This window comes from Coturnix japonica, chromosome 14 (genome assembly GCF_054131305.1).
Source record: "Coturnix japonica strain WE chromosome 14, WE-NBRP24, whole genome shotgun sequence".
Classification (NCBI taxonomy): Eukaryota; Metazoa; Chordata; class Aves; order Galliformes; family Phasianidae; genus Coturnix; species Coturnix japonica.
In genome coordinates this window covers 15,755,708-15,776,317 of record NC_140676.1, presented here as the reverse complement: position 1 = coordinate 15,776,317, position 20,610 = coordinate 15,755,708, and the positions used below count along the sequence as shown (strand labels likewise).

General features: G+C 41.4%; 1 protein-coding gene across 6 annotated transcripts in view; it reads right to left on the bottom strand.

Moving 5' to 3' along the window:
- IREB2 (iron responsive element binding protein 2) overlaps window positions 1–20,610 on the bottom strand; it is a 24,166-nt gene extending 3,556 nt beyond the window's left edge. For 2 of the 6 annotated variants that reach the window (XM_085515773.1, XM_085515772.1), the window contains exons 1-21: window positions 20,570–20,610; window positions 18,640–18,729; window positions 16,127–16,292; window positions 14,897–15,034; window positions 12,401–12,622; window positions 11,104–11,173; window positions 9,782–9,965; window positions 9,153–9,292; window positions 8,483–8,654; window positions 7,652–7,752; window positions 6,985–7,101; window positions 5,654–5,813; window positions 4,722–4,857; window positions 3,954–4,038; window positions 3,182–3,338; window positions 2,801–2,949; window positions 2,440–2,544; window positions 2,054–2,196; window positions 1,169–1,316; window positions 960–1,082; window positions 96–281 (exon numbers count right to left, since the gene is read on the bottom strand). In XM_085515773.1, the coding sequence (XP_085371899.1) occupies window positions 96–281; window positions 960–1,082; window positions 1,169–1,316; window positions 2,054–2,196; window positions 2,440–2,544; window positions 2,801–2,949; window positions 3,182–3,338; window positions 3,954–4,038; window positions 4,722–4,857; window positions 5,654–5,813; window positions 6,985–7,101; window positions 7,652–7,752; window positions 8,483–8,654; window positions 9,153–9,292; window positions 9,782–9,965; window positions 11,104–11,173; window positions 12,401–12,622; window positions 14,897–15,034; window positions 16,127–16,292; window positions 18,640–18,729; window positions 20,570–20,588 (2,811 nt within the window). In that variant the 5' untranslated portion in view covers window positions 20,589–20,610. Of the gene's footprint in view, window positions 1–95; window positions 282–959; window positions 1,083–1,168; window positions 1,317–2,053; window positions 2,197–2,439; window positions 2,545–2,800; window positions 2,950–3,181; window positions 3,339–3,953; window positions 4,039–4,721; window positions 4,858–5,359; window positions 5,417–5,653; window positions 5,814–6,061; window positions 6,186–6,955; window positions 7,102–7,651; window positions 7,753–8,482; window positions 8,655–9,152; window positions 9,293–9,781; window positions 9,966–11,103; window positions 11,174–12,400; window positions 12,623–14,896; window positions 15,035–16,126; window positions 16,293–18,639; window positions 18,730–20,569 lie in introns of those variants that run through there. The other 4 variants (XM_015872551.3, XM_085515774.1, XM_085515775.1 and 1 more) reach the window with 4 other exon arrangements.

The window sequence follows — 20,610 nt, the reverse complement described above, 5'->3', positions numbered from 1 at the left end:
GTATTTTTTTCCTGCTTCCAATCATCAGGACTGAAAGCACAAGAAGTTAATCATAAGCATGTTCAGTAAGAAATCCAAGGATACTGCAGATATACCTTAATCTCCAAAGTCATTTTGGGCGACAGCTCTGGAGGGAATAATATAGAGAACTGCTCTCTGCCAGTGAGACCCAAAGTATTTGGATTTTCTCCAGGAAGAAACTGAAGTGGAGCTATTCCAATTCCAATCAATTGACTTTTATGGACTTTTTCATAGCTTTCAGCGAGGACAGCTTTAACACCCTGCAAAGATACAAGCAATTCTGTATTTCAGTACAGCCAGTTTAAGTTAAATGCAAAAGTGAGCTTCAAGCAGTTTTACATAGAAAGTCCTGCAATTCAGGCTTACAAGCACTTTGTATGAAGCCTGCAAGTAGGGAACATTTTAGCTTTATAGCTAGACAACAGCAAATAAAGTTCAGTAGACCCATACAGTATGAAGCAGTTTGGGAATGCATAGTGACTGTGCTGTAGTTGACTAGGAACAAGCCCCAGCTGGAATACAGTTGCTTCCTTTATTATGGAGCTGTACAAAAGTAACTGGGTTACTCAGAACATATCCCGAATATTACTGGAAATTAGTTTACTATTATAAAACTCTAGAAACCTCTAAATACTCCATGGAATCCAATAAGTGGCCAGCACTGGATGTCTAATTTATCTCAAGAAATCTGGAGACCTAAATGATCTCACATGGTCATCAAATTCAGAGTTACCCTTCTGACCAGTCAATCTCCTCCATGAAGGTTTTAACCTAAATTACTGTTCAGTAAGATGCAGCATTGCATTCAACCTTGAATATAGTTTCTAAAAACTTATGCCCCAAATTAAACATTATAAAAATATTTTAGATAATTTTTAGATAATAAAAAACCCCACAACACCACAAACCACAGATATCAAAAACCAAACAAGCAGTACCAGTAGAAAAGGCCCTTTTGCCGCCCAGTCTCTTGAGCTGCCCAGTCCATACTTCTTTCCTGCTAAAATAATTACAGGAATGCCTTCTTTCTGGTACAATTCTGCTGCTTCAAACACATCTAGCTGTGGAACAACAAAATTAAACAGTTTGAGCAAGTGAGATCTTAACCCATATTATAATTTTGAGGCAGCTTCATAAGCATTCTTACTGTTTGTCCTGATGGGAAGTGAATTGTTTTAGGAGCTGGTTTTCCTATGAACTTGTTCAGAAGCTTGATATTAGCAAATGTGCCCCTTGTCATCACAGCATCATTACCCCGTCGAGCCCCATACGAGTTGAATTCACGAGGTGTGAGTCTAAAATAAAAGCAACATTTCAGAAGGAAACCACTGTTTCAGAAATGATTTACTTCAAAATAGCATCATGATTATTCTAAGTATTGCAGCATTGCTCAAAAACACTACGTTATCAGCATGAGATGTAAGGAACTATTTAAGCAAATACAATCATTATAAATCATGAACACGTAAATCATTGCTAGATTATTCATAAGTAAAGCTGCAGTTTTAAATGCTTCATCTACTATTTCATTATGATGCATTATGAACAACAGCACAGTACTTACAGAAGAATCATGCAGCAATTGTTCTGGCTCAGGAGTTGCCATAGTAAAGAAGCATGTTTACTAATCCTCTAACAGCATGTGTATCAATAAACACTGCACCAAAGTTGCAGCTTTACTCAAATCAAATGACAAACTTAGGTTTATCAATTTTTTCCTTTCTCATAATACTACTCATTCAGATGAAATACAAGTTAGAAACAGATTGCACTGCAGGCCACAGCTTTGTCACACTCCATTGATACTGATCATAATACACCTTTACAATGTACTCAGCAGTGGTGAGGCCACACCTTGAGCACTGCATTCAGATCGGGGTCCCTCATTAGAAGAAGAGCACTGAGGCCCTACAGTGTGTCCAGAAGAGAGCAATAGAGCTGTGAGGTATCTGGAGCACAAGTGTTATGGGGAGCAGCTGAGGGAGCTGGGATGGGTCAGTGTGGAGAAGAGGAGGCTCAGGGCAGACCTTACCCTTTGTTAGTCAGGTACTTAGCAGCAGCACTACTCCTTGCAATGCTTCCAGCAGGAGATATGTGATCTGTGGTTACAGAATCTCCCAAGTAGAGCAGGACATGGGCATTTTCAATCGGCTGTGGTGAAACCGGTTCTTTGGCCTGGGGAGGAAGGGAAACAAAACAGGTTTGTTTTTTTTTTTCCTACCAAGAGCCTTAGAAACAAAAATATTTCTGCAAATATTAGGACACGTTGATATATCGACTCAATTCATATCAGATACACAAACAATTCAGAGGACTGAGAAACATCATTGATGATAAAATATATTACTTATACGATCGAGCATTATTGGAATAGCTGCTCCGTTACTTGTACATAGTGGGTAGACTCAACATACTCACAAGTTTATCAAAGAAGGAAGGACATCTGATGTAAGTGGATTTAAAGTCCCAAGGAAATAAAGGTGACTCAGGTGCTTCCAGTGAATTCCACCGTTTGTTTCCTTTCTACGCAGAAGGAACCAAAACCAGAGATATTGATTCATGGCCTGCCTACATTCTGAGAACGAAAACTTACTGCTGATCTTTTGTATTTGTTATATGCTACAAGTTACCTTATGGGTATTGTTAACACGATATGCATCTTAGTCAAACTCTAATTGAGTATAATGGAAATAAGTGGCAACCCTATTATATACAACCAGAAAATATTATGAAGCAAGGATGAAATGCACTCTAATCTAGAATAAAAAAACATTCTCACCTCCATTTTTTCTTTCAATTCCTTAAACATAGACGATATCACACACTCTTCCTCCACTGTGTGCAGTTCTTTTCGTGTGGGCCAAATATCCCTTAAGTAGATACTTCTGCCATTAAAGCCAGTGCCTGAGCAAGGTTTTAAGCAGAATGCTAATGAAGAAAAGTCTTTAAGACTATTATTATACATATATTCATGTATACAGACACACAGCTTTTCAGAGAATTGCATCTGTGAAGTGAATATTTTATTTTTTAATTACAACACCAAAGCTCGCTGTGCTTTCTCTTTAAATGCACTATTGATGCATGTTGAAACACACAGGAAGAAACCCCTTGTAGGCATGCATTAGGAGCAGAAACATGAGAGGTAAAGAATACTCACCCAAAGGCTCAGTCTCAAAGTCTATTCTTACAGTGCCTGCAATAGCATACGCAACTACAAGTGGGGGAGAAGCAAGGTAGTTGGCACGGACACAGTCACAGAGACGCCCTTCAAAGTTCTTCGTTCCAGACAGCACTCCACAGGCAATGATATCACCCTGCAAGGCAGACCCTTGGTTATTTCAATAGGACCTCATGGTCCCACAACAGCTTACATTATTTTTTGTTGACTAAGATGCACTTTCTGCATTCCACTTTTAAATACGTTTCTAAACTTTTAGCACAAAGGTGTTTTGTTCTCTGGGGCTGCCCTCCTTTCTCCCATGAAGAGTTCCTCAACTGATGCACTCTCTAGTCACTTCAGTGAAGTCCTGTCTTACTTCTTACATCCTTCTATTATTTCATAGGAGAAAAATGCTGCAGCTGTTTACACACTGTTGATAATAAATCAGCCCAGGACATAAGTCCTGAAGATCCCTGCATGTTACATCCTTTCTAAGATTAGGCTCTCGGTATTTATGTTAGCATTTATACCTATATGCCACACAGACTGTACTTGTTACACCTATTTCACATAACCATTACCCTTGTCTCCCTCTGGAAAGCAGGTGTGCCTAACATCACATCACAGTCCAAACCAGGAATGAAGTGTCTTCTGCACAGAATACTGTATATCCTGATCAGTTAACAGGGTAAGACATGTTTAGGGTACTATGGTTAGGCCATGGTCTATGATTCTGTGTTTCTATATTCAACAAGCCTTAGAGCTTTACCTGCTTTATTGCATTCCTGATGGCTTCTGGAAGGGGAGCAGTGTTTCCAACACATGTTGAACATCCATAACCAACAACCTCAAACCTACATTGGAAAGAATAAATATAGTAGCACATTAAAGGATGAAGAGCAATTTGTCAGCCTCATTTTTTTTTTTCAAGCAGTAGTCACTAAGAGGAATTTTTCTTTTCCCCATTTGGTAATTTGACATTCTAGGAATTGCATGTCAGACATCTCACGGATGCAGGCAGGATACAAGGTGATATTCTTGTAACCATCAACCTAAGCCAAGTAAAATATTTCTGGTGAGCAAGTACTGGTAAAAACCAAGACAGAAACATTCTTCACAGAGTAATTCTGTAACACTGCACAGCTGCACGGACAGTGTAATTGTCACAGCTACTGAGCAGCCCAAAACACACCCAACAGCATTAACAGGCTGAAGAATAACAGACTGCCCTGAAGAATTCACATCCAGCTTCCACTTCTGAAATATAGAACTAAGTGCATTCTGTGAAAGCCACTACATACACATGGCTTCTTAATGAAAGCCAGAGTTCAGCTAAGGTAAAGATGTACACACCATGAAGTTGTAAGGTGGAAATAAAATGGAGTGAAGCTTAACTTCAACCAAACACAAAATTAAAATGGCAAACGAGCAAACTTATAAATTAGCCACCCCAAAAAGCAGAGCAAGAGTATTTACCAACCTGCACAACACCCACATACACTATTTCCTAGAGTTTAAAATAGCAATCAAAACTTACCCAAGCTTACTGAGGTACGGTAATACTCCACTGGAACTGAGGTAATGTGTAACCATTCCACTGCCTGGTGACAGACTAGTTCTTATGTAGGGCTTCACCTCCAGGCCGGCTTCGACTGCCTTTTTGGCCAGAAGTCCTAAAAAAAAAAAAAAAAAGACAATTCACATTTTCATGTCTACATTATACTACCTTATTCAGCTAAGCAAAAAGAAGAACGTGGGACCTTCAGTTCGTTAAATTGAAGCAACTACTTGTGTGAACTAAGTTACTTAGTTCATAGCAATATAATCCAGATTTCAGTTCTCATTCCTAATATACAGGTGCACATTTTCAGTAACAAAAACTTCCCCACGTTCTAAGTGCAGTACTGACTGCCAGCATCTGCTCATCTACTGACACAGGCCACACAGCCTCAAAGCAAAGCTTGCCTGAGCCACAGAAGAAAAACAGCAAGATCTGAGCAGATGGAACCATTCTAGGAAAACTCACCACAGCTTATGATGGGAGGGCACCAACTCCTCAGCTACAGATAAAGACAAAGGGCAATTTTCCAGCAATCTGGATTTTCTTCCCACACTGCTGCTAACCATAGCATTCAAGCCATTATCATCCAGGATGAGGGCAAAGCTAAAGCCTACCTCCTGCCACAGCTGTGTCCATACGTGCATCCATTGGAAGACAGTCCTAAAACTTATCTGTTAAAATGTTACCAAATAATTTTGGAATTAATATTATTAATGCTGCCTTATGACACAAACCTTGAGATTGTATTACTGGAGAGAAATCTGCATTGCATAACCTCCAGAACATAGGGTTTAAAACTACAGGTCTACTGTGTGACAATGTAAGGTCATTACAGAGAACCTACAACAGTGAAAGTAAATAATGGCAAAACAGTAAGGTCCAGTCAGCTTCCATCAGACATAACATACCTGCAGCAAGCATGACAGATGGATTGCAGTTATTTGTACAGCTGATTACTGCAGCAATGACAACACAGCCATGAGATAGCTCATATTGGTTTCCTTCATACTGAACAGGTACAACGTCATTCTGTTTTTCAGCCGCAATCTGAAACCCTTTAACACCAGCCTAGATAACAAAAATGCATATTAGCAAATATTTATAGGCTCACAGAATCCTCAGAATGGCTTGTGTTGAAAGGGATCTTAAGGATCACCAAGCTCCAATTCCCCCTCCCCTCCACAAGCAGGGCTGCCAACCTCCATCCAAAACACACAAAAAGCACAACACAAAGTATGATACTGCAGGTAGAAGAAGTGATTCCTTATTTTAGAGGAATTCAGCTATCCCATTAGGAAGCCTTAAAGAGATTTAAAAAAAAAAAAAAAAGCCCTCAGTTCACCTCACTTGCCATATATACAGTTCTTCATCATCAGGTTAACTGCAACAATGGTGAACAAATGCCAGTCAAAGTGTGGTTGATCTCACACACACTTCCTGCTACAAATGGAAGATTAATTTCTTAAGAGTAAACATCAGATTTCATACTTTTTTTTCCTCTGAATTAGAGCCATACTCGAGGTTTTATTTGGAAGAGGACTGTAACTAAAAGCAGACAGCGCCCTCCAGCTCCTCAGCACTGTCATTCACCATCAGCTAAGATCTCCCCCCACCACAGCTGATCATTCTGTATCATACATCTCATTACAAGCCAGAAAAGCTAAAGCCAAGACACAATTTTGAAACTAAGTGGAAACATTCCTGATCTAAAGCTGATGCTGAACTTCAATTTTAATACTTTACTTAGCAAAAAATGAGCTTAAGAGCGTCCTCTGAAGTGAAGTTAAGCTTCAAGCAAAAATCCCTTGCTAAGTTAAGGTGGATGAAAGAGAAGTTACAGACCTATAACACCGGGTATTTTCAAATCCTGGAAGTATTGTCGCATCTCTTAACATAAGACGATTTTACTTCTTGTAAAGTTTGGGAAAATAATTAAAATGCAGCTGTTTAAAAAAACTGAGAAAAATAAAAATTCAACTCAACTTCAACTAGTTAATTCTGATGCCTTCCCTGCCCAGCAACTTTGGTCAAGTAAGGACTTTCCACTGTCATGTTTATGACAAGCACACCTAGGATTTACCAGCTACTACCTTACGAACTCTTGGCAAGCAATAGAAGACTTCCTTCAGATTATCTGTTCGTATAGCAACAACCAGAGCTCAGCAGGTGTGCAGGGAATAAATAACATTTATGTGGATTGTAAGAAGTACCTTTTGAAGAGTACAGCAGTTGTACAAACCTTTTCATTTAAGCAGGTTTGGAAGTCACTTTTCATGTTATTGACAGCCACTCTGTCTTGGGATCTCTTGGGGCCACTGACATGTGGAATTATAGAACTTAAATTAATTTGCACTACCTAAAAAAAAAAGAGAAATAAAAAAAGAGAAAAGCATACATTATCAGTCCCAGTTTTGCACTGTATTTAACGCACCCTGTAGAGATGCTCAGAACCTGTTTTGTGACATTAAAACTAGCCTCCAGCCTCCAGTTCCAAGCTGTTTCATTGTGCCAGACTGTTGGTCACAGGAAAGCACAGGTTAGGAGGCACCTCTGAGATGGAATCCAGCCTTCCATTGTAAAAGCAGCCCATCCAGCCAAACCTTCACAAGGTTCTTATTCAAAGCGCCTTATCATTACTCCTACCTTTTCCATCATCCCTAAGACTTGCATAAAGTACAGATCTTGAATTCATGCCTCTCCCATTAGTTGAAATGAACATTATCCTACTTCTCCTCTTCCCCCCACACCTGACCATGCCTTGAAAACATGCTCTGCTTAGAACTGTGAGTTAATAAAAGCAACTTCAATGAAGTACCAAAAAATCACAGCTGGAGACAAAACTAGTAACCACAGCAGTTACTTGTTATGAGAACCAAACATACAGCAGTAAGTCATTTCAAGCATACCTGGGAATACTCGGGTTCTCTGGAAGAACTCTCATCATTTCTAAATAGCTTCACAGCTTTAAGATATGCTTCCATAACCTCAAGCTTGGCCTCATCGAAACCTGAGTAAATTTAAACAAAGTTGCAGAACTCTCAGAAATTAATACTTCTATTCAAAAACTGAACATTCAAAGTATTTTTTTTTTTCCAAGGCACACCACTTCATATTCCACTCCCAAAGGAACTACTCAGGAACGATACATAAATTACAATACAGGGTGGTAGGGCATCTGTTTTTTTCTGTCTGTTTTACTTTCTCTCTTCATAAAGAGGAACAAAATAAGCTCTTTAAACATTAGAAGTTGTAGCTAATTAAATTTACGGATTTGCACCTTAAGTTTATGAAGATTCTCTGATATTAAGATTGACTTGTTTAAGACAGATCACACGTTTAGCTGATAATATTCAGCATTACTGGCCACTGTTAAGAAATCTGATTTGTTTGCTTTGTGCTGACCAGCCCATGCATGTTTGTTATTAAAAATGCTCAAATATGTCAGATCTCAGCATCAAAAAGACTTACTAGTTCAGGTAAGCTTTCTTCTTATCTATTCATTACCCTGTGGTCTTCTATGTTAGTTCTAGCCTGACAAGGAATGCATATCCTTCTGCCTTAGTTTAAGGTGTCAGTAGAAGTCTTCAAGTGGAAGAAATCACAGTGAAAAATCAGAAACATGCTGTGATTTGATTCACTGCTCCATTATTCTGATTTGGCTTTTTAGGGACGTTTCATTTTGCACTACCACACATGAAACTATCACAGTGAATGTCCTCCTAGGATTTCATCTTTACCTGTATGCTTTAAGTGCTTCAGCGTCACATTATCAACAGGGAAAAAGCTCAGAATAGCACCGTATTCAGGACACATATTTGCTATTGTGGTTCGATCTGCCACAGACAGCTGGGAAACTCCACTCCCAAAGAACTCCACAAATTTTCCAGCAACTTCAGCTTGCCTAAGATGCTGTATAAAAGAACACAACATTTGGTATACAAAGAAACAACGGAAGCAATGCATCTTGCAAACAGCACAAAAACCCCACAACTTATGAAGTACTGAGTACTAAATTCAAGGCTGGATGTTGACATCGTAAGACACACTTCTATTGGCAGTTATGTTCTTCAGATGTCCAAGGCAAAAACAGGTGGATGCTTCCCAAAGCATCATACCAGAAAGAACATTTTTAAAGCAACCAAAGCTCTTAAATGCTTTAACACTGGCTCTCAAATGACTAGAACAAGAAGTTCTGTGCCATGATGGCAAAGCCCTGGCTTCAGAAGGTACATGTTTTAGTTACACCAGCAGATGGGCTTTTTGTCTTGTAACACTTTAGATAAAAAACGGGTACACAGAAGTTTGAGCTTGAAGAGAAGCCTACACGCTGTCAAAAGACAAGAAATAGCCAGGATTTCACTTCTCAAAACCCATGGATTGCTTTGTCTGAGCAGGCACTGAACTCACCTTTGTAATGCCTAGAACGATGTCTATGGACGTAGCCAGTGGGCTGGCTGTGCCCGTCAGTTCACACCCAACCACTTCAGGCAGAGTGAAAGTAACAGGCATCCCCAGCATCACAGCTTCTGTTTCAATTCCCCCAACACCTGCAGTGAGAATATTACCTTGTTTTTCATCAGCTTAAGTAAACAGACACTAAATATTTTTATGTTCTCAAGTCTAATAAAACTCTTCCTATAGGTTTATAGGCTGTAGCAAGAAAGAGTTTACTATTAAATATTTGCACATGAAAAAACAAGACTACTGCCAAAGTGGTCTGACCACACTTAACTAGAAAGACATTCTGTATGTAAGTTTTGCTTTCCACAATGAAGAAAATCTTACTCCAAATTTTACAGTACATGCACAAAAAGCAACCAGGATATCAAAAGGTTTGGGGTTTTCTTTTTTGCTATTTTTAAATTACATCAAGCAGCTTTTGATGGTAAGAAACATTAGTCAAGACAAAAAAAAACACATTCTGAAGAATTCACAACTGAGCCTGAAACAACTCTAGGAAGTAGGAAGAAAGTATTGCTCAGTAATGCCTCAGTAAGCCTTTCAAACTGCTGTCAAGTTACTGTTAGCATACTTACCCCAGCCCAAGATACCCAAGCCATTTACCATGGTTGTATGAGAATCTGTGCCAACCACGCTATCTGGATATAGGAAATCTTTCACATCAAATACAACTCTTGATAGATACTCCAAATTAACCTGGTGTGCCATTCCAGTCTCTGGTGGTATTATGGAAGTATTCTTGAAAACTTTTGAACTCCACTGTTATTATTCCAAAAAGAGGAAAAGAGAGAGATTTTTCTCAGGGATTTATTCAATTCTTTTTGGAACACAACAAAAACAACAAAGCTGATATGCAATGCAATAGTAATTGCTATTTATGTGCCTTGTGCTCATTATTCCAACAGTTACATGAGTTCCTTGGATCCTATGCATTCTTAAAGGGTTGACAAGCCCATACGCTCAATTCTGCTGAAGGCTGAATCAGAAGTTCCTAAGTCTCAAATGCAGGACTATACAAGGCTCTTAACTTCTAGCTCACACAACTGATTTTCAAGCACAGCCAAGACTAATATTTAGACAACAGAATTAGCATTAACATCTATCACAGATTTCAGTTTAGGTTTTACATACCTGTGTGTGACTAAGGAGGCAATGTATACAAGTGCCTCACTACATACAAGCTCAGGATGCCACATAACTACAAAAGAAACTGCCATGAAGGCTTGAAACAAAATCCAGCTTGGTTATTTCCCCCTTCACACATACAAGCTGACGTGCAGCTTCTCTGAAAATTTCCTAGTCTACTTACATGAATAGATTAGGATCATTTCATTGGATCCATAAACCACATTAAATTAGTGGATGAGGATCAAACACCAACACTGCAGATCCCTGGCTATAAGGAAGCTGATACTCACCACAAGATTTGCATTCAAAACACATCTGCTGGCACTGCTGCCTATTTTGAGAGTAGCAATACTTAAATATCAGCTTCCATTTAATATTTCTAGCTTCAGTAAGATTTGCAACACGAGTATGGATAAACAAGCTTGTTATCCAAAAAGCCAATTGTGACCTAAAGCACAGAGCTCGCACTTGCAGCTTAATAAGTGTTAACTTTATCCCGTACATTCACACTGACAAGACCAAACCAATCTGTATCCACTTTTTCCAATCAAAATTGAATATCCTATCCCCTTTATGTAACAGCTAGATTTACAGCTTCTTTAAACTAAAATTCATAAACCTGTTACTAGCCCATTTTACACTCACACATTAAACTCAGATTTACAGCCTGACAAGCTACATTCATTATGTAAACTTGAACACTAGGAGACAAACAAAACAGGATCTCAAGCCCACCAACACATGCAATATACAAAATGCACAGACATACCTTAAAAAACTGAAGCCTCTCTCTATTTCTACCAAATTCCATCTCTTGATTTTTCAATACTGTCTCGGGCCTAGAAAGACAGCAAGTTTACAAGTACCATCACAAACTACTTCAAAGAAAAGAATAACAAGTTGGTTTTGTTTGTTTGATGAAAGGCAATAGAGTCTAATAAACTATGATATATGAACTTTGATATTGTCAGTTACATTCATTAAGATGCTGATATTCATTCCAAAGGAGTCATCCACAATTTAAGAGTAATAACCTCTTCTTTGAGAAGAACAGGAAGGGAATATCACAGGGGGTTGGAAGTAGATGATTGTCAAGGTACCTTCCAACCCAAGCCAAACTGAATTTGATGACTGTGATTCTATGAATATACATGCCTTGCAGCAAGAAGAGAACCCTCAGTATTACAGAGCTGTATTTCATGACACACCATGATCTGTGAGGTGTCAGAAGGTCAGCAGTGTACTGCTCTACAGAGCCATGAAAGACAGTCATCATTAAACTGCAGCTTAACAAATGACACCACTGGTTTCCTGCCAAAAGCACCAGTACAGCCAAAAAGTCACTAATTCTGCATTCCCACACCTGTATCGAGCAGAAACACTTGCATATCTATAAAATTACAAACACAACCAGCTTTTAAGTTTTACACTAGTCAGGCTCAAAGAGGTAGATATCTGAACAGCCTGAAGGAACTGCACCTGAAAAGAGGAAGATTACATGTAATTGTCACAGATTGAATGGGCACAGTGAACTGTTAATAATTTGAGAATCTGGAAAAGAAACAGATGAGGTTCCCCTGTGCCATTACACACTAGCAGAACATGCAGTGAATTTCAGATGAGTGACTGAGTTCAACTCTTTGAAAGGGCAGAAAACAGCAGAGCAAAGGGAAACGGTTTTAAATTGAGGGAGGGAAGATTGAGGTTGGGTATCAGAGGGAAGTTCTTTACTCTGAGAGTAGTGAGGTGCTGGAACAGCTGCCCAGAGAGGCTGTGGAGAGGCACCTCCAGGATCCAACTTGGAGGTGCACAAGGCCAGGTTGGATTGGGCCCTGGGCAGCCTGTGGTGGGAAAATAAATCACTTTTAGCCATAAAAAAAAATAATAATTAAATGTTTCATTGAAGCTTATCTGGTAATTAAGGGAGGTCTCAAAATGCAATTAAAAATGGCAGTCACACAAAAGGCCATCTGCGCTGTTTACTAAATCACATCCCTATCAACTGTCACAAGCAGAGCTTAACAACACAGAAGGATACAGATAATCAAAAGAGTAAGTTTTCATACTCAGGCACTGGCTGAAGGTGAAAAGGGCAGAGGATAGGTGTGTTCTCTATCTGTGCAGAGAACTGCCCTGAGGCACGGCTCAGCTCTCCAGCACTGCAGGGCCCCTTGCAGCTGCTCTGACCCCGGCACGGCAGTTTCCGTGGCTGTCCCTTCAGCGGAGAAAGCTTTGCTGTCGGCTTCTGCGACTCACCGCCCCCCGGATTCGGGGCGTTCTGTATTGCACTGCAGCATTGAACAGAAGAAGAATATCAGTTTCGTTTGCCATCCCCATCCCACAAACCTTTTTGATAAATAATTTCAAAAAGATGAAATAGATCTTATTTTATTCCAATCCTAATGCAAAGCTAACTCTCACTGAATAAGCTCCCTTAAACATAGCAAAGTAATAACCAAAAGTGAACCGCCCTGGATTGCCTGGAGCTTTAACGCCACTTGACATCGTTAACTCCTTCCATTTGGTCACAACAATCAGAAACATTTATAAACCACATTGCAAAGGCTAAACTCTGGGCTTTAACATTTGAAGGGGTGGGCTGAGCCTCTTCCAAGCAGGGAGATATGCTGCACATGCTTCTTACTCCAGAGCAGTACTACACTGTAAGGTGGAATGATACAAAGATGGTAACAAAGATGGTAACAGATATTCAAAAGGTTATTTATGAGGAAAAACTCACCAATATAGATACCTTCACTGGAAAATGCTGAGGCAATCTCCACCAGGAAGGGATCTCCAAGAGATGCTGCCTTAGTGGTGGTCAGCCCTTAAATGAGGTCTAGAGGAGGTGCAGTCAAGCTCCACCACTTCTGGGAGCACAGCTACATTACTCTCACCTGTGCTCCCACAGCTGACCCAACACTTGCCTCAGCTGATTAATCAGAGGTTCAGGCTGTGATTACCAATTTCCCATACACACACGTTCCTTAAGTTCATGTCAGAATGATTTACAAGACAGACTTTTCAAGGAAAGAAATTAGGCTTTCCTATTCAAGGTGGCTTTTGATATGGATTATCAAAGGTTCAGATACATTTGATGCTCACGTCAACTAAGTCAGAAAGCAGAAATTTGCTTTTATTTTAAAAATAAAGTCCATCTAGTATGCTACCCATACTTGTGCAACACTGTTTTCCCACGAGAGATAAGAAAGTAGTTGTGGTGAGAGGGGAAGGATATAGCAAATACTCAAATGTTTAAAACAAATCATTGATTTTAAGTAAATCCCCTGCTCTCTGCTGCTTTAGCACACAAAGATACTTGTTATCTAGTGGTAGAATACTGCAGGACCTTAGAGGATACCTTGTCTTAATTCCATGTGCCTACAGTCAGCAGGAGATGGCAGTTGTATAAAAGCAGCATAAACCACCCTGGGGAGAAGGGTTTCTTATCATAGGTCAGCAGCTGCTCAGATCCTGCAAGCTCTCCAGAAGCCAAAGGACAGCGACACGCTTTATCGTAACAAAGCTGCACACTGGGAGACCTCTTGCCAGCACTTGGTGTTGCTGATAATTTCAGGCTGGCCCCATTGAAATAGAGTCAGCTGTCCCTCCAGACACAAGAATGGACAGAACTGCAACACCACACACACAACACCACTTCACACCTTCCTGCTTCTCACCATGAGCTACTAAACCAGCTGAAATCCTGCTTGTACCTGGACAGCCTACAGAAAGATGCCTCATACACCCAAACCCATTTGCTACAGGATTTCTCTCCTGAATTTTTAGGAATTCAGGAGGAGCTTAAGCAATTTACACGGTTCTGCACAAGCTGGGGAAGGCTCTGTGACGAATGGGGACAGGAGTGGAGGTGAGCTACGTTATGGGAGACATTCAGCAAACATGGAGTAAAATTCATATTTCCTTCTGCAGCATTATCTCTCTAGTGCATGGCAGCCCCAGGCTGTTCTCATCATATTACTGCCTGTCAGGAGAAGAAATCCAGGCTGTCAGTCTTCCAGATGTAATACTTAGCCAGACTCCTACAAGAATGCTGTCTCCATGGCCCTTTTTTCATTTGCAGTAAAATCAAGGCCGACACAAAGTCACGGTCATTACTTACAAGCTGAAACTACAGTCTTTCAGTACATCCAATAGGATTGCCAAGCCATTTCTCCAGAGCTGTTACAAGGTACCTGCATCCAGTGCTAATCAGGAAAATAACTTCTAACAGTAGGAACAGAGCAAAGCAAAAATTACAGCCTCTACCTCATTCTCTTGAGACAAACTGTTTTGTGGAAACCATGATGGATCCAGTTTATTTCTGCAGTTTCTTGCCCAGAATGTGGGTTACCAAGTCAGCTCCAAGCATAACACCTCAAAATTATTCTCTCTTTCCTTTGACAGTATTACTTTCTTCACTTTTACCAGTTCTTTTTTGGGTACTGCCAGGTCTAGTTTCAAGAATCCAGACTTGAGAAGTGATTTATCAGGGTAAACAGGCAGGTTAGCATACAGTAAAGAGCATGATTCATGAAAAAAGAAGGGAAGAGATACATTACCATTTGCTGAAATCAATCTGCAAAGAATGGTCAACAGTGAGATCAGTTGGGCAGGCAGGATTGACTTTCACAGGATCTCCTCCAGCATTTCTTACTGCTTCCCTCATGGCAGCAAAATCCACCATTGCTGGAATTCCACTGACAGAGAAAAAAAGCAAAGGAGTACAGTAACACGGGACACGCATGTATCGAACTCACAAACCTCTTTGTAAGCCCAGATCTATTTGAGTTCTATTTCAGAAGTTAAAACCCTACTGTTTTTATTCTCCAGATTTTAGAAGTGAACAGAGTTGGCACTAATTCACAACAAGCAACAGCACGGTTTAAGGTAACACACCTAAAAAACACAGCAACACCTTCAAGAAAACAATTATATTTGCTCTTTTGCCTTGCTATGTTTCTGAAGCACAATGTTCTTCACTTTAAAAATCACTTTTAGATGCTTATTACCTTATAAAGATTAATATGAACACTACAAGCTATACCTTAACACCTAAGGATATATTACTACTCTTTGTACAAAGCCAGTCATTTCTGAAGCTCGCAGCATATTACAGAAGCCAACAGTCCTGCTACCATTACACTAGTAAGTATACTTAAAGCACACAACTGAAAAGAGAAAACAGCACTACTTAAATCAATTTTTATTTGGCCTGATAACCCATTACTTTATTACCATCACTTTATTCCTAAAACCCTCTTGTTCATAAATGCATCATTAATTAGTCTCCAAGACATCTTAAATTTAACATTTACAAGTTGCTGAAGGATGGTCCTTACAGCTATGCTATACTCAGAGTTATTATCTTCAGAGACTTCAATGTATGCATTATTCATTGTTTCAACTGGATTACACATACTGGTAAAGCACACAGCATTTAATCTCCAGTTGTCTGAAGCACAAACTCTGTGTTTCAATGAACTGCCAGCCATCTGGCTACAATCTAAATGCCTCCATTTCCATTTGTGTTTTGGCACTAATCCCATGAAACACCCATTGTAGGCCAGCAGCTTCACCAACCTGCACTAAAACTGAGGCACCCTAAGGACCAATTCCTCTTCTTGTATCACACACAATCGTTATGTCTCTGCATACACTTCTACTGACAAAGAGAGAAACTTTGGTATCCAGCAGCTACGTGCTATTTATTGCCAAGCTGAAGTACACATACTACTCACAGATCATTAGCAATTTTTTCACACACTCATATATGCAAACACTCTACTTACGTAAAATCTTGAAGAACGACTCTGGCAGGACAGAAGGGCACTTCGACATCATTCTGTTTTGTTTTCCAGTCCAAAATGTTCATAGCATCTGTTTCTTTCACCAAGAAGCCATCGCAGTTACGGATGCTGGACTCAAACAACACTCGTATGGAATAAGGCAGGATATCTAAGGCAACACAAAATAACGGGCTCAATTAGTACAACACCCCCAACTTATTTACGTTTTTATAAATTACTATTTCACATTTCTAAGGAGGTCCACTTCACTACAAATTAGAAGGAAGAGAGCTATGGAAACAAACTGTCTAGCTGCTTTTGGGTCTGAGCTTCATTATAAAACATGGAGTGGTACAAAGTGCATGTTACAGAATGTGATGCCAATGTTTGACTGCACTGCTGTGCCAGCAGCAGTTAGGAAGGTATGCTGTGCTGGCAGCAGATGCACAGGCAGCATCTAGAGTTGGGGTTACCAGTCAAAAAGAAGAAAGGGAGGAAGGCAACACCTAGTAGAGTATTCTGTGAAGTCTTTGTTCATTTCACCACCTCATTAGTTGAGATATCAAGCCAAAAGCAAACAAGGCCTGCCATTTTCTTCTTTTAAAAAATACACTGTGATTTGAGAACCAGAAACTCTTCTGATATGTGCCATGAAATACAAAGAACATTTCACTCAACATAACTTCCAGTGCTTTGTCTCTGATCTGGGCTAAGGTACTGAGGTACTTATTTCACTCTACAAGGGACTTTCAAACTAGCAGAGCATTCAGAGCACTCTGTGTGGTTTTGGGCCTCACAGAGCATGGAAGATCTCAACAAATCAAAGAATACCCAGGAAAGGGCATCTAAGATGGCTGTGGGGCTACAGAACATGTTACACAGCTGTGAGAGAGCTGCATTTACTGAATCTGAGGAGAGAAAGCAAAGTGCACTAATTGTAGTCTTTCACAGTCCAATGGGAACTGCAGAAGATGAATCCTGCCTTCTGAGAGGTGTACGGTGAACGCACATAAACAGCCACAGGTGCAAGAATAGATACCACAGTCAGATACAAGAATGAAGATATGGCAGGGAAGATGGGTAGGCACAGGATTATGGAGACAGTGACTGTGCCAGATTATGACAGACTGAAGCGAGAAAGGCTGTCCAAGTCAGCCCTAGTCCCAGCAGAGATGCAGGCCTAGAAGTCCAGATGTCCCTTCTGCCCTAACCCACTCCAAGGTCTTCCCAGCTACCATTTTACCTATTACAGATTACTATTTTCAACACTAGGAAAATAAATCAATCAAATTCACCCCCCAAACAAAACGACAAATAAATGAATTAACAGTTGCATTAGAAATCTGATTAACTTGAACAGGCGCTTATTGTCAGACCACAGTCAGAGCCCCAAGGCAGAGGGCAAACAGGCAAGAACCAAAATTAATGCTCCAGCAACAAAATCAATTAACAACTCCAGATAATGGATTTCTTATCATAATGATCCACACTGCACCTAAATTCAATATTTTTCTAACATTCAGTTAATACAAGACTTCCAACTTCTGTCCATCAATTTCTATTGGAAGAGAAAGACCACCTTAGCCTATTCTGCTTGGGTTCATTCAGTGACTGTTCTCAGATTCCACTGCTGCTCCAATTTCTATTTGGACACCTTAGATAGAAAGCAGAATCTTCTGGTTGAAGCCCTTCAAAAAAAAAAAAACAACAAAGAAACCTCCAGACTGGACTGGTTTTGCTGTTACTGCTCCACTGCTTCTTCTCACACAAAGCAACAAATAGAAACACTCTACCCCTTCTCACACTCATTTGAAAGATTAACTCCAGTATTGCATTAGGAATTTGCAAGAGCACACAGCTGTTGCACAAAATTTGCAGCAGCCGTTGTTGCATTAGAAAGAGCTCCTCCCTCCTTGCTTTAAAAACACGGACATAATTACTGCTGTCAAATGTGGGCTTGAAGTGAAATACCCTCTGCAATGTTTAGTTAAGAAACATCTCTTCACCAAACAGCACAACTGAAAGAAGATCCCAAACAACTCTAATATGTACCTCAAGTGTCTTAGAAGTTTACCATGAAAGCCAAGAGAATAACAAAAATATGTTCTGATCACCTTCAAGAGCAGCACCCATTCCAGCTGATGGTGACCTATAGCTCTTCTTCTGCATTTCTGCCCCATCCCACATCACTGCACAATCACATTATTTTAGGAGGAATCCAGACACAGAGCCCAGTAAAAGAATCTTTTTGGCACATATCAGTGACACACTGCCTACTAATGACATGCTGAGATAAAGGCCTTGTTTGTACACCATCACATCTCACCCCTCCACAGCAACTGCAAAATCTTTCAATCAACTTCATAAAACAATAATATATTTGAAAGCTTATGATTTACTACTCTATGTTTTTAAGATCTCACATACTCACTGCACCTCCTCACACTTCACTGCAGTAAGTGGTGCACATTTACTGCAGGTACTGCCCTCATTACAAACTTAGAAGTTATCATTACCATACTTGGTGCCTCCAAGCTTTGAGACATTGTAGAACCTCTTCTGTGGATAGTTGCTTAGTTCTTCAATTATGGGCTGGTAAGGGCTTCCTGAAAAAGAAGAAAACACAGAGTTACAGATATCATAGAATCTTCTCAGTTGTTAGAGACTGTTAAAGACCACCTGGTCCAACTCCCCTGCAATGTACAGGGACACTCACAGCTCCATCAGGTGCTCAGAGTTCTCCCAGCCTGACTCTGAATGCCCCCAGGAATGGGGAACCCATCACATATTGGGGCAGCCAGAGAACCAGTGCCTCGCTACCTTCAGTGCAAAGAACTTCTTTACATCTAATCTAAACCTCCCCTGCTCTAGTCTGAAACAATTTCCCCTTGTGCTACCACATCAGATCCTGCTAAAGATCCTTTTCCCTTATACTCCCAGACCACTCTTAGCCTCAGAGCCCCTGTGCTGCACAAGCCCCAGCTCTCAGCCTGGAGATGTTCCATGACTCAGGACGTTTTTGCAGCCCTCTTCTGGAGTCACTCCTACAGCTCCATGTCTCTCCTGCACTGAGGACCCCACACCTGGACGCAGCACTCCAGGTAAGGTCTCATAGCACAGAGCGGAAAGGCAGGTCCTCCCTTTGCCCTGCTGGCCACACAGCTTTGGATGCACCTAGAAAGTGGTTGGCTTCCTGCAAGGGTACCCTGCTGCCATACCTGTGTTCTACCCTTACATCCCCCAGCTTGTACTGGCTGGGGGGGGCTGCCATGACCCAGGTGCACACCCTGCACTTGGCTTTATTGAACCTCATGTGGTTCTCCCTAACCACAGCTCAGCTGCCCAGGTCTCCCTGCAAGGCATCCCAGCCCTTGGGCGTGTCAACCACAGAAGGTTTGGGCACTGATACAAGACCCATTAAACCAAGTTCTCATTCCTGATTTTACCAAAAATAACACTCCTCTGGGGGTTTTATGTAAATTACGTATGGAGATGTTTAAAACGGATTAAGACACTCGATGAGGGAGCTGTGTGATTAAGATGAATGTTAATATTACTAGGTATGCACAGGTCATGCAAATCATTAAGTCAGAAACCTTAACACGTTTGACCTTTATTGTCTTTGTTGACCATCTACAGAATGGACTTAATGACTCAGATAAGGGATAGACACATCATGATTTATGCTTTGTAACGTGCCAGGCTGACAACAAGCAGGAGATAAGAACAGACCCAACACATTAAGCGAAAACGCCACTTCAAGAAAACCATCGGCTCCCAAAATAAACGTCCGAATCCAATCGCTACCAAACCAACCGGGCAGCGCCAATGACAGCTCAGCAAAGCCGAACAATTCCATCCAAGCTCACGGAATAAAACCCGCTTCACAAAGAGCGGGGAGAAAATGGACCCGGCTGCGCCACCGCTCCACAGCACCGCCCTGTGTCTGCCGAGCGGCACCAGCGGAACGAGCCGCAACACAACGACACCGACACCGCAAAGCGACACAACGACACCGCAAAGCACCAGCACTGACAAAGGCTGCGCCGCGGGCACCCGACCAACGCAGCCCCGAATTACGGCCAGCACCGCCGGGAACCTGAGAACGGGGAGAGGCCCGACGGGGCGGGCAGGGATAACGGAGGGCGGCGAGAGGCCGGGCCGGCAAGGAGCAGTAAGCGATAATGAGCAGTGAGCGATGAGCGGTGAACGATGATGAGCAGCGGCGAACAAAACCAAGCGGCTCGGTCGGGGCGGTACCGGGTCCTTGTGCTCGCCCTGCTCCGCTCACACCGCGCTCACTCACAGCGGCCGCGGGCAGCTCCTCACACAGCGGGGCCGCGCTCCAGCCGGGCCGGGCCGGTCCCGCCGGGCGGCAGGAAAGGGCCGAGGCGAGGCGCTAGGGGGTCCCGCCGTGGGGGCGGCAGCCGGGCCGCTCGCACTGACCTGGCTTGAGAGCGTCCATCGCCGGCGACCATATTAGCTCT